The sequence below is a fragment of the Zeus faber genome, assembly GCF_960531495.2.
Source record: "Zeus faber genome assembly, chromosome: 16".
Taxonomy (NCBI): Eukaryota; Metazoa; Chordata; class Actinopteri; order Zeiformes; family Zeidae; genus Zeus; species Zeus faber.
Window position 1 is genome coordinate 21,281,195 of NC_137202.1, and position 12,553 is coordinate 21,293,747.

The 12,553-nt window shown below is 45.7% G+C and overlaps 1 protein-coding gene across 1 annotated transcript in view; it reads right to left on the reverse strand.

The window, feature by feature from the left end:
- map3k21 (mitogen-activated protein kinase kinase kinase 21) overlaps window positions 1-10,665 on the reverse strand; it is a gene marked incomplete at both ends in the record, with an annotated part of 29,639 nt that extends 18,974 nt beyond the window's left edge. The window contains one exon of the mRNA XM_080016565.1: window positions 9,888-10,665. Within this exon, the coding sequence (XP_079872691.1) occupies window positions 9,888-10,665 (778 nt within the window). The remainder of the gene's footprint in view (window positions 1-9,887) is intronic.
- Window positions 10,666-12,553: the final 1,888 nt, after the last annotated feature.

Below are 12,553 nucleotides of genomic sequence, written 5' to 3' on the forward strand. Positions count from 1 at the left end.
AGATGACAGGCAGAGATGACTTTCCCCTCTAAGTCTTTAGGGCAGACCTCGCACATCTTTTTGTTCCTTTTCCTGACTGTGCAGACATCTTTGGTTTTACGCTACAGCAAAAATAACAAATAAAATAAGTGTAGTGTACATTTACATCTAGTATTTATTTAAATATTACTAAATAAGTAATATACTTAAGTGTTACAAAAAAGTGAAATCTGGTATTTGAGGATCAGTGAGTCTAATTGATATATTGTTTTGCCAATTATCTATTTGTTCCTTTGACATTTTGTGAGAATTAATATTTTAATAATAATTCAGTCCGAATATAACTCGGCAACAATATGGGAGAGACACAGGGAGAACAACAGTTGTAGTAGGTCGTTAAAATGCTGTTGAATAAATTAGTGCTAAATAACGCACTTTCTGAAATAAAAAATAGATACACATTTTTAAGCGCTTAAATGAAATGTTATATCCAGTACTTTTTTATTAGTCTGACGTGGATTTTCATTATCTATAAATGGTCTTCAACAGGTGTCCATTTTGTTCAGACAAAGAAGAAAACTCATAGATATTGGTAGATGCCAAAACTTGAAAAATCACCCATTACTGGTCTTTTAATCAAATTTGTTCTCCTCATGTTTCACAAATCACACCCTGTGGTGGCAGATATCAGCTGCTTTCACATATGCACTGCAACTCTGAAATTATCTGGACATTACCCGGAGGAGCTGTATGTGTGAACGGAAATGTCTGAATCATTTGGACCAGACATTACCCAGCCAGCACCCTAGTACAAAGTTCGGGTAATGTCCGACTGAGCAGTATGTGTGGACAGAGCAGGTAATTTTCCGGAGCATTCACAGCAAGCGAGTGAGGGTGTCGCGTGTGGATGACGTCTCTATCATGTGCCAGTTTTTTACCTTTGTGCTGATCTTCGTTGACGGAGCGTAGCCGCTTCGTACTCCTTTCTGCGTACCTTTATATTCCTTTCCACTCTTTCGTTCATATTGCAAATACATCCAAATACATGGAGTATCAACAGCAAAAAGGATAAGTCTGCAGCCCCGTCTGCCATCTTGGGTGTGCTAAAACTCTGCAGCATCATTGCGTCACGTCCTGTGTCCTGCTTGCTCTACCCAAGCTCTGCCCTTGATCTAAACCAAACAGAGTATTTCCAGGTAGTGTAAACGCTTCTGACACGGACAGTTCCTGGTTGTGTGCTACATGTGTGAAAAGGTAAATCCGGACAATGTGCGAACCTGATTATCTGGATATTGTCTAGAGTTCATGTGTAAAAGCAGTTAGATATTATCAATCGAGATGTTAAAAAAAATAGGTTATGTATGCATATATGCAAGCACTCTGGCTGTAGTGGAGAAGATGTGAACATAATTTGTTCTGTGTGACAGTGTTCAAGTCAAATAATGACTTCCTTAAAGACTCGTAGTTTTTTGTCAAAGACAATTACAGCAACAAAAAAAAAGTTACTTATTGAAGGCTTTGATGATGAAGATTGAAATGTTCAATTGGTTTGACTACAGACATGTGACGTGTACTTGTGAGTCGCATTGAATAAAAGAGTCAGGTAATGTGGTGTAATATTAAATTCTAAAGTACTTCTTATCAGGAAAGAAATGTAAGTATCCCTGGGAAACAGATTCCTTAATGGGGAGAAGAGGAGCAGTGATTATGATGACAAACCTCCATCCATCAGTGTTCGGCTCTTTGCGCTTTCAATGTCACCCTTAGTTCTAATTCCAATCTCTATACCTAAAATCGCCTGCTGCTAGGGCTGCTGAAAACCTCTCGCAAACCCCTAGAGGAGAACGGAGAGCGACTCCTGCTATGCTGGTCTCATGAGTGGAAACTAGGAAGGCCATTGGTCAACCGTAGCTCTTCTCAGCTGTTGGCCGTACTCCTTTTCATCCTTCCCCCGTAACAATAGAGCTCAACAGTGACCGCCCACTTTTTGATTGGCTCCGTTTCCGGAAGTGTATTTCCCGTTAATTCACTCCATTGACTTTCCAGAAAACCATTATTTAAAAGTGTTTTAAGTCTGGAACAAAGACAACCAACAATTAGATGAATCGTGATCATCAAACATTTGATTTGGAGCAAAAAAGAAAAAAGGAAAATGTAAAAAAAGGAAAAGGCTCAAGACATGTGTACATAATTACTTTAAGTAGTGAATGAACTACTCATCCCATTCTCCAAGGCGAATCACACCTTTCCAACAACTTCCAACCTAAAGATAGTTTAGCACCCTTCTTCTGAGCCCTGACCTTTGTCATTATTAGTGTTTATATAGTTAATAATAGTGTTGTTATATATTGTAATTTGTGTTGTGTGTGTGTGTGTGTGTGTATATATAGTGTTTTAGTTCAGTGGTAGCACTAACTCACTCGCCGACAGTGACATTGGCGGGCGCGGTCAACATTTCCATGGTAACAGCGAGCTCCACCAATCAGAGACGTTGCTGACACACTGTACGATTGTGGATAGTGTAGTACTTCTCCATGACATCGCAAATAAAACATATTTTTATCATAGCTCAGGTCAGTCCACCTTGGATGGTTATGACATTATGGTTAATGACCAAAACAGCGTTTCAGTTATCTGGGAATTGCTGTTTTTTTACCGGGAAGATCTGTTGATGTCCTACATATTTAAATCTCTCTGGTTATAATTTCCAGTGAAAATAATTCCCTCTAAGCACAATTTGAATTAGCGCTGGGCAATAAAACGATAAGGAAAATTATGGCCATATTTTTTTCCTCAATGTCGAAATAAAGTATACTCGATCATTTCGATAAAGAAATTCCGCAGATCTGTTAGTTTCCGTACTCGGCAAGTTGCAACGGAAAGCCAATCAGTTTGGACGATCTAAAGCTGACCTTTCACCTCTGACAAATCACATTTGTCGGTATAGAATTAAGCCTCGCCCCCTTCCTCGTAGACAGGTTGTGCTTGTAAACACAGTAGACACGAAGCCAGTGTCCAGAACTCTGAGGAGGAGCAGAAAGATGGTGTAATGTGACAACAGGGACATATACATCCATAGTTTGGTATTTTTTTATCCATTGTGTAAAATATGTCGATGAGACGTCCCGACGAAAACAAACAACGCTCCAACTGATTTTTTTTATTTAGACCTAGTTGCCATGTTTATTTTGTTTTGGATCTGTTCAAAATTGTATTAATTTAATTTAGTGAAATGTTAAAGTATCTGCACTCGTTACATATTGATCACAGACGGAAATTATTTGATATCTCGTAGTGATATTTAGAATATTTATTTTTTAAATAGCGTTAACTGACGGGACTTGTTTTATTTTGAATATTCAATAAAACAATATTATACATCTACAAGCCTTGATGATGTCATTCTCTGTATAGCCCGCCTATCAATTCAAGAAAGAAACAAAAAACACAGATAATATTTGACCGGAATCTCTCCCATTTGTCCGGGAAATTGAAATCTCCCAGGACACGCTGACGGGCACCAATTTGTTCTCACGGAAACTATGGATCAAAATCCTCGATACAGAAAAGGAATAGGATTTTCACTTCCGGAAACACTATTGAGCTCTATAGGTGCAGTCAGAGAGAGGGCATAAAAAAACACACAGTGAAAGCATCTCAACTCCTCAACTCTGCCCTCTGCCCATTCTCTTGCCAGAGAAAGACAGGCAGTAACTGTCTGTGTCACCGGGGCGGAAGCCAGGGAAAAGTTGCCCTGCAACACCGAGTCAAGCTTTGCTAACTTTCCCGCGGAGGCCATATTTATGTTGGGTCTTGGATGGGTCTACAGGAAGAAAGGGATGTGGCGCAACAGTGGTAGTGAGAGACACTATGTACTCAATCTCAACAATAGTTTTGATAGACAGGAGAATGTGTGTCAGTTGCCGTTGGCAGCGGCGTTCCGCGACGCCGGCACGCATACCTGGCATTCCTCTGCTGAAGCCATCCACACATGAAACTCCCGTCGTAACGTTGTCATGCGCGGCGGCGCCGGGCCAAGTTTCAGTGTGCTTTACTGCCCTTATCCACATCTCCGTCCACGCTCCGACACTCCTCACCCCCGAAGGAGAAAGAGGGAACAAGTGTATTAAGTGTATGTGTGTGTGTGTGTTTGTGTGGTGGTGGGAGGGTAAGACTGAAAGAAGAAAGGCAAGAAGGAAGGAAGCAGGGAGGTGGGGGTGCATGGAACAAGAAAGGTGGGTCGTCAGAAACTAAATATGGAAAGAACGGTTGACACAAAGAGTGAAAAGAGTAGCCTAAAGAAACTGGGGAGGGAAGGTTATGGAAGGGAGCGAAATAATGAAGCCCCCCCCCCCCTCGGTTCGAGGCGATAAAAGAGTACCGTGGCTCTCTGAGAGATTAAATATGAACGGGACAAAACAAAACGAGGGCTTTGAGACCCTCTGAGTCCTTGCCATTCTTCTGGCGGCAGTAGCCTAGCAACCGCTGCTTGACCAGTGCATTGTGCAAACGTATGTTAAGCTTTTATCCCTCATTAGCAACATTCCTCCCAGCCGGCCGGGATCTTACAGATTAGGGAGGGGAAAATAATACAAAAGAGTTTGGTCAAATCTCGCTGACTTCCAACATAGTACTTTACAGGCTAATCACTGATCAAATATCTGTATTTGTTTGTCTGTGTGCAGCGTGTGTGTGTGTACACTGCTGCTTGATACGTAAATGAGACTGAGTAGTTGAGGTGTTGAAGGTGGACAACAATAGGGGTGTGTGTGTGTGTGTGTGTGTGTGTGTGTGTGTGTTCCTGTTCATGTCCTTATTTGCACCTATAGTAAACAAATCAATGTGCTGGATGCAGATATACAAATTCTCTTCACAATGCAATTGCATGCCCGTAAAACCCTATTTATCATTTTATTTACCCCCCCCCGTCATTCTAATGCCCCACTGCTTTCAGCATTCCCGACTGGGTTTATGCACAAATAATGACAAGGAAAACTGATTTTGCCTACGGGCCACCATTGGCATTTGCAGCATTTTCTCTTTCGCTGCATTATTTGAACAGTTTTACTGGGAAAACAACCCTGCGCACCACAGGGTGCTCTGTGTGTGTGTGTGTGTGTGTATATGCAAGAAACTTGTGAACTCAATAACCGGGTTCAAGGCAAAAACTTACACCTTCTTAGTAATTCTTGGTTTAGATAAGAACGGACACTGACCCTGAGCCAATCGGCTGCCTGCAACAACTTGCGGCCGTCCATGTTGCCATGGACAACTGATGAGCACTTCCGTGTGTTACAGTATGTGTTTTTCGATTTGTCACATCCTCCTGACTTCCTTTGAATGAAAAGCACATTTTAAAACACTGCCGTGTGAAAACCTGCTCCGCAAATCCGGACGACTCAGTTTCTGAGTTGCGACGGCGCCGGAAAGCGCGAACAAGTCCATTTGAAATGAATGAACCAGGTTGACCCGGCCATCTGCGGACGGTGTCCAATCTTTTGACGTGGCCTAGAATTGATGAAAGGGCTGCTCTGAATCATCTTTACAAAATGAGCTTTAAAATTCTCTCCCCCTCCAATTAAAACCTATGTTGTCCCCCGATCACAATGAAGGAGCAAAGACAAAAACACAATGACTTGCGTAAGCAGCGCTACGCCTGCACGGGGGAGGGTGTTTGTGTGTATTTAGCAAACACCTGATTAGCCCGGATGGCTGAAACAGCAGTTAAATCCTCTCTCTCCCCATCTGTTTATAATGAACAAGCGTCTCCATCTCGAACGGGCCTGATTCTAGAGCTCCGTTTTTGTCAACACACAATATTTCGCGAAAGGCCTCATATGCTTTCACTGCATATATGTATGGAAGTATGTATATGTATGTGACAAATAAAAATCTTGAATCTTGAATGCTTATTTTAAAACGTTTTTGCAAATCTATCCGGCAGTGCTCTGATAATTACTTTCTACAGCAAACTGGTCTTTAAACATCCCATTTTTTTTCCTTCCTTAAATGCTGAGTTGGCATTTTGGAAGAGGACATGCACAACACGACTGGTGGTAAGGCTGAGGAATGTCGGCCATATACCCGTTCACTAGAAGGAATAAATACCTATAGCACATGCAAACTTCTTGACGGATCTTTACATGGTTTGTGGAGAATGCTGTTGGAATTGGTATCCTCCTCATTCTTGACTTTCCATTATAATCAACCAATGGTACAGCGGGAGGAAATGCATGAGTCGTGAAGTTTCATACTCGTGCATTTCGGATAAGCGGCCGAGTCATTTCAAAATAGCAGAGGGCATGACTCTTTCAACAACCATTTATAACCAGTTTTGGATCTCGACAAGGTGCGGATGAACGTTGGGAAATCCCCACTGCTGTTTAATAGTGCATGTTGGTGGTGCATGATGCTCAATAACATTGAGAGAACGGAACCTTTTTTCAGTCTGGAGTCTGGAGAGTCGTCAAGGTGGGCTCCAGGAATATCTGCGGCATTGCAATCACGCTGATATCAGATTAAACTGCCTGGTATTCCCAACGAGGACTATCTGACCCTTGTCCTTGTATACACATTGAGAATCACACGTCGACGTATAATAACACATACACACTTGCATCCGGCCACACGGAATGCTGCAGACAAAATCCAAATCCAGATCCAATCTCCAATCTCCATGAGGCTACAACTGGGTCGAGCTGGCGATGCATAGAGGAAGATCTCCTGTGTTGAGAGTAGTTTTACACTCCCACACACACCCACAAGACTCTTAACGTGTGCATGTTTCTAACGCACAATGATACAAACACACATCTAAGCAAAAGATGGCTTATACATAGGGATGCAAATTTTGATTTTTTTTTTCTGACTAAAAGACCGATCATTAATCAATATCAGCAGGCACGTGCGGGGGTGGGGGATCCTCCTCCAAGGGACGGAGGGTCCCTGAGCACCTGCCCATTTGCCCCTTGATGCCGCCACCGTGCCCTTTTTTACCAGGCGCGTTTTATTTTATGAGCGAAAGTGCATCAAGGTAGCGTATTGTCTGGCCAAGATATGCATATTCATGAGGAACGTATCCTCAGCGTGCCTGTGAACTGCGCTCCGCTGTGCGTCCCCGTGCTGCTCCGGAACAAAACAAAACACCGTACATAACGGGAACACTTCCTCGCTTACCCTCTTACACCCCAAATCGAAGACCCAAGAACTCAACGTATAGAGTAATCTGATTTTTACTAGAGGGCGCACACAATTAGGTTGGGGGAAAACGGTTGCATTACTTTGCATTATATATAATCCAGTCACACATACACGCCGTTAATTCATTTTAACCAGTTAATTATAAATAAATATAACATTTTTATTTTGTTACTCTGTTTTGTTTGTAAACAGCTAAGCTTACCGCGGCCGGCACTTCTGGGTTTGGCAAAGGACCCGCGGCTGCGTAAGCTGTCCTCTTATATGCCTGAAATAAATGGCATGTGTGGTTGCACACGATCGTGTTCATTGGTCAAAATTCTAATTGTCGATTACCGGTTAAACTGTTTATGGTTTATGATTTATGGTTTAACTGGTTGTGTGAAGACCAAATGTGAAGGGAAAATGCAAGTCACTCGAGAGAGAACTTTTTTAAATCGATATAGCTGGATGTCCCTATTTAAAATATCCTTGCTGAAAAGTTACTAATGCACTTTACACAGTCAAAGAATCTTATCAAAGGCTGGGAGTTATAAATATCTTCACAACTAAAATCAACCGTAACTATGTAGTGCTGTGGTGGACGAGACAATGGGCCTTTGATTGTATTTTTCAATGAATTGAAGATGTTAAGGAGTGAGATGATTGGATTTACAGCCGGATTTTACCATTTTTTCCACCAATGGGCAGATTCTTCAGCTGTAATATCACAAACAAAATGATTGGTATTAATCAAGTCTTTATAGACAAATTGGGGTGGACGAAAAATGTGTTCATGGACGCCAAATTCATCCTGATTTATAAAAGGTAAATATTATACCTGCCTGGAGAAGTGCCTACGCATTGTTTCTAAAATCTGGATTTTACTAGAAGTATGAACTTTGTCCATGTGTATACACTTGGTATATTATGAATAAGGCACCAGATCTTTCATTCATTATTCAGTGTAGTGATTGCCAACCTTACTTCATAGCAGAGTTTTCATCACAGAAAACAGTTACTGAATGTAAGCCTGAATGAGTTCAATAAAGCTGCACAGCTCAGCGGCCCTGGAAATGAATAAGCAGGACTACAGTTGTTATAATCGTATTATTGTTATTTCTGTTTTGGGCTTTGTATTGAGATGATTCCATTCTTCTTTACTTTTATATAATGTATTTTCTGCCTTATGTAAACCACTTTGCATATTTGCAATTGCACTTGCGTATGCAGTGTGCTAACAATACAAGTTCTGAATCCCAAACTTAACCTTGAATCCGATCCAGAGAACCAATTCGACCCACTTTTTTGAAAGAAGAATATAGACTTGGCATCTTAGATTGAGGTAATTACAATGTAATGACTGACATATAATCCACCAGAGACATTAACATGCTGCTATGTGTCCATCAAGTAGAGAACTAAGTTCCTGTTCTTTAATATGAAGCTCTTTGAGCCTCTTGGTATCAACATTTGCATTGGGGATACTCAATTTCACCTTTTGTCGGACAGAAATCCTCCCTCAAGGTTTCATCCTACAACCTGCTGCACGGGGTCTTGACAGCATTTGGTTGGCCGAAGCACATGGCCTGAATAACTGAATGACTGTGTGTGTGTGTGTGGTAATCACTGGCTTTGTTTGAACATTTCAGGGAGAGTTGGAGGGGGGGGGGGTGTGGGAAGGTGTGTTTGTGTGTTAAAAAGACAAGGGTTGGGCGGGGGGAAGGGAGCGTAACCCAGCTGAGCAAACTCTGACCTTATTTCACATCCTCTCGAGGGTCTCCCCCACCACTTCATACCCCTGCAGACCTATCGCACACACCTCTCAAACTCGGCCATACCCCGCACAAATCCCTTCCAATCTACCCCTCTCCGCTCTCCTCGAGTTACTAGTGTATTGGGTGAAAGGAGCATTAACACACTCCATCTTAGGGAGTCTGGTACAACTGTGGTCTCAGATGATTCTGATTAGAAGAAATAACGGGACTGTCTCAAAAGCCCTCGTTTGAAGACAAGTTTGCACAATTCTCGAAAGGCCAAACTGTCGTCCCACGAGGAGGGAGGAATCCTGATCGTCTCATAATGACAGCCTTATGGGAGCTGGTGCGTAAAATCCTGTGTTAGTATTGAACAGCTCTCTCAGCCACAGAGTTGAGTATATCAGGAGAAAAGGGACCCATGGGTTTCAGGACCAGTGTGAGACTGAATAACTGCCTCTGGCAAGATTCATTGAAATGGTGTTTACTTTTAAATGATGTAGGCCTGTATTTTACACTAAAAGATATTACAGGGTAATAGCGATGAGGTTGTTATGTTGTAAGGGAAACTGGTGCGGGATAAACTTTACTGAGCCAATTCAATTAGGCTAATCCAGTTCTCAACTTTCTTCTGATCAAGTAACCTCAATTGAATACGGTTCCAATTTGATAAGATTTGGTCTCTGGGAGACCAAATCTGAGAAGATATTTATTATTATATATTAATTAGTCCAAAATTACACACCTGTCTATACTGTACTGTAGTTAGGGAGATAACAGTGAAACTAGGATCAGAACAGTCGTTATTGTATGTTTTCTGATGGTGTTTATCTCTCGGAAAGAAAGTAATGGTGAAGTTGAACTATTAATGATTTTGCTGGTGACCCCTGGAACCTCTTGAAGGACACCCGAGGGAGGATTCGGTCTCCCACTCACACTCACATCCTCAAATCTCACTTTCTCTCGGTTGCTTACTGTTGCTAGACTTCAGGTCGCGGTGGATGATGGGCACCACGGCCTCCTCGTGCAAGTAGTGCATCCCGCGTGCGATCTGCACCGCCCAGTTGACCAAGATGTGTGGCGGGATCCGCCTTCCGGTCAGCACCCGATTCAGGGTGCCGCCGCGGGCGTACTCCATCACCAGGCACAGGTTGGGCTCCTCCAAGCAAACCCCTTCCAGCTTGATGATGTTGGGGTGCCGCAGCATGGAGAACAGCTTGGCCTCCTGCTTGACACTGTCCGCCGTGGCCGTGATGTCCTCGTCCGGGTCTTGCCGGGCCGCCTTCACGGCGACCTCCTGGTCCCTCCAAGTTCCACGGTACACCTTCCCGAACCCGCCCACGCCGATTATCTCCTCCAGGAACAGCTCGCTGAAAGCGATCTGGACGGGGGGCGAGCTGGGGACGCGCTCCTGGACTCCCACCGTCCCTGCCCCCGTCGCGGCGGGCAGCCTGTAGATCGCGGGCTGGTAGGTGACATAGTTGGAAGGGAAGATCCCGACGCGGTGGTTGATCTTCCCGGTCCACCAGCCCTCGTCCCCGGAGATCGCGGCGTCTTTGGACAGCACCTCCACCACGTCGCCCCGCCGCAGGCTGAGCTCGTCCTCCCCGCTCGCCTCATAGTCGTACGCGGCCGTCCAGAGGGAGCGTATTGCGGGGCACAGCGGGGCCGAGTGAGCCCACGCGTGCTCGGGTGTCCCACCGCCGCCCGGCCGTCCCTCACCGTTTGGGAAAGCGGCCTGATAAAGATCCATTTCCCGGTGGCTGTAACCGCACCATAGGGTGTGGGTGTGGAAATCTGAACGTCAAAATGAGACGAAAGTCACTTGGGAAATGCTTTCATGGTGAGGGTCCGACAGGGTCCAACTCCCTGCGCGGCCCACGCCGGGAGCCAACCTGGTTCCAAAGTCCCTAAGCGCGCGCACGCGTGTGTGTGTGTGTGTGTGTGTGTGTGTGTGTGTGTTTGCGTGCGTGCGTGTGCGAGTGTGAGAAAGTGCGCGTCCGCAAACTTTGCATCCACGTCGCCACTCTGGGGGAAAAAAAAGTGGAGTGATGAAAGGTTCCACTCCTTTTTTGAGGATCGGCCCCGGGCGATCCACTCGGTGGGAAAAAGAGTCGTTCGGCGAGTCGACTCTTCGTTTGTTCGATTAAGTCGGTGTGAGCGCGGCGGTGGTGGTGGTGGGGGGGGGGGGGGGGCTCCCTGCGAACGACGGACGAGTCTGTGGAGTCTGTTTGCCGCCGCGCTGCGAATGGAATACTCACGAGAGCGATTAAAAAAAAATAAAATAAAATAAAACGCTGTCGAAGCTGTTTACTTTGGTGGGACGCGAACCTGTCGGCCAGTCACGCTCAGCACGGGTTACATCGAACGCCGCGGACTTTAAACGAGTCCCCGGCGATGACTTCCAGTTCGCGGGCCGAACGTCCACCGCTCGCACGGTCTTTCGCCGGAGTGACCTCCGACTCTCGACTCATTTGAAGGACTCGTTCACGGCGAACGACGCGTCCCCGAGTCTCGCGTCGCTGGAAAAGCGTCTTTGCGGGTCGGTAACGACCTGAAACCAACCCCCGGGGGGGAGAAAAAAAAAAACGGGCAGCGGGCGGGTGTCTTCGGCAACGACGCCCCGCTTATTAAAAACAGTAAAGTTCACTTCATTTCACTGCCCCCCCCCCCAGCGATACGGGTGAGAAGCTTCGCAGGTGCCGCAAGAGGTGCACCTGCACCGTCCATCCGGGCAAGTTGCACCAGGCTCCCAGGCGGCGATACTCTGCCCCAAAAACGTCCCCAATAGAATGTAAACAAAGCGCGGGTCCAGCGGCGCGGCTCGGTGCGGTTAAATGGCTAGCTGGCGAGCTAGCTTAGCATAGCTCAGCCCATTGACTGCCACGGCGCTCGAAAAGTTGGTCCGAAAAACTTTGCGGGTCCGTCCTGTCGCTCGGCGCGCTCCCCTGCCGCGGGCGAGGGGGAACGGAGCGCATCACCACCGCAGGGGAAGCCGGAGAAACTAACATGCGGGCGGGGGGGGGCGGGGGAAGCGCATCCAGCGGCGGAAGGCGCGGAGGGTCGCGGAGGAGACAGCGGTGCCGCCGCGCCGCCATGGACTGTGCGAGGCGCCCCCGGGAGTCGAGCGGAATGAGAGGCGCTGGGGGGGGCGGGGCCCTGGGCTGTGGAGGCGCCTGACTGGTGGACTCGGCGCCACGTGACGCCAACAGCAGCGTAGTAGAGGGGGGAGGGGCCGCTGCTGGAATGTGCGAGCGGAGCGCGCCTTGGGGGAACGACGCCCATTGTACTTGTTTTTTTTTTTTTTTTATTATTATAAGCACCATCCCGGGCATGGACGCAGGGAGACGGAACAATGGAGCCGAACCACACTCACGAATGTGCTTATTGGGACAAGTGTCGTTTTGTATACAAGGACTATGTGTCGGGAAGGGCGGGTGCTTCGTGGCGCAGGCAGACGCGCAAGCATAGAAAGAAAAGGCTTTAAAATGCAGCGAAAAATACAAGATAAATAAATGACTAAAAAGGTATAACAGGTGCGCAGTGGTTGTTTTAAGGATGTAAGTATAGACTGGCTATAAACATACATATGCATATAATATAGTTGGAAATCTTTGTACGTATATATATATACATCATTC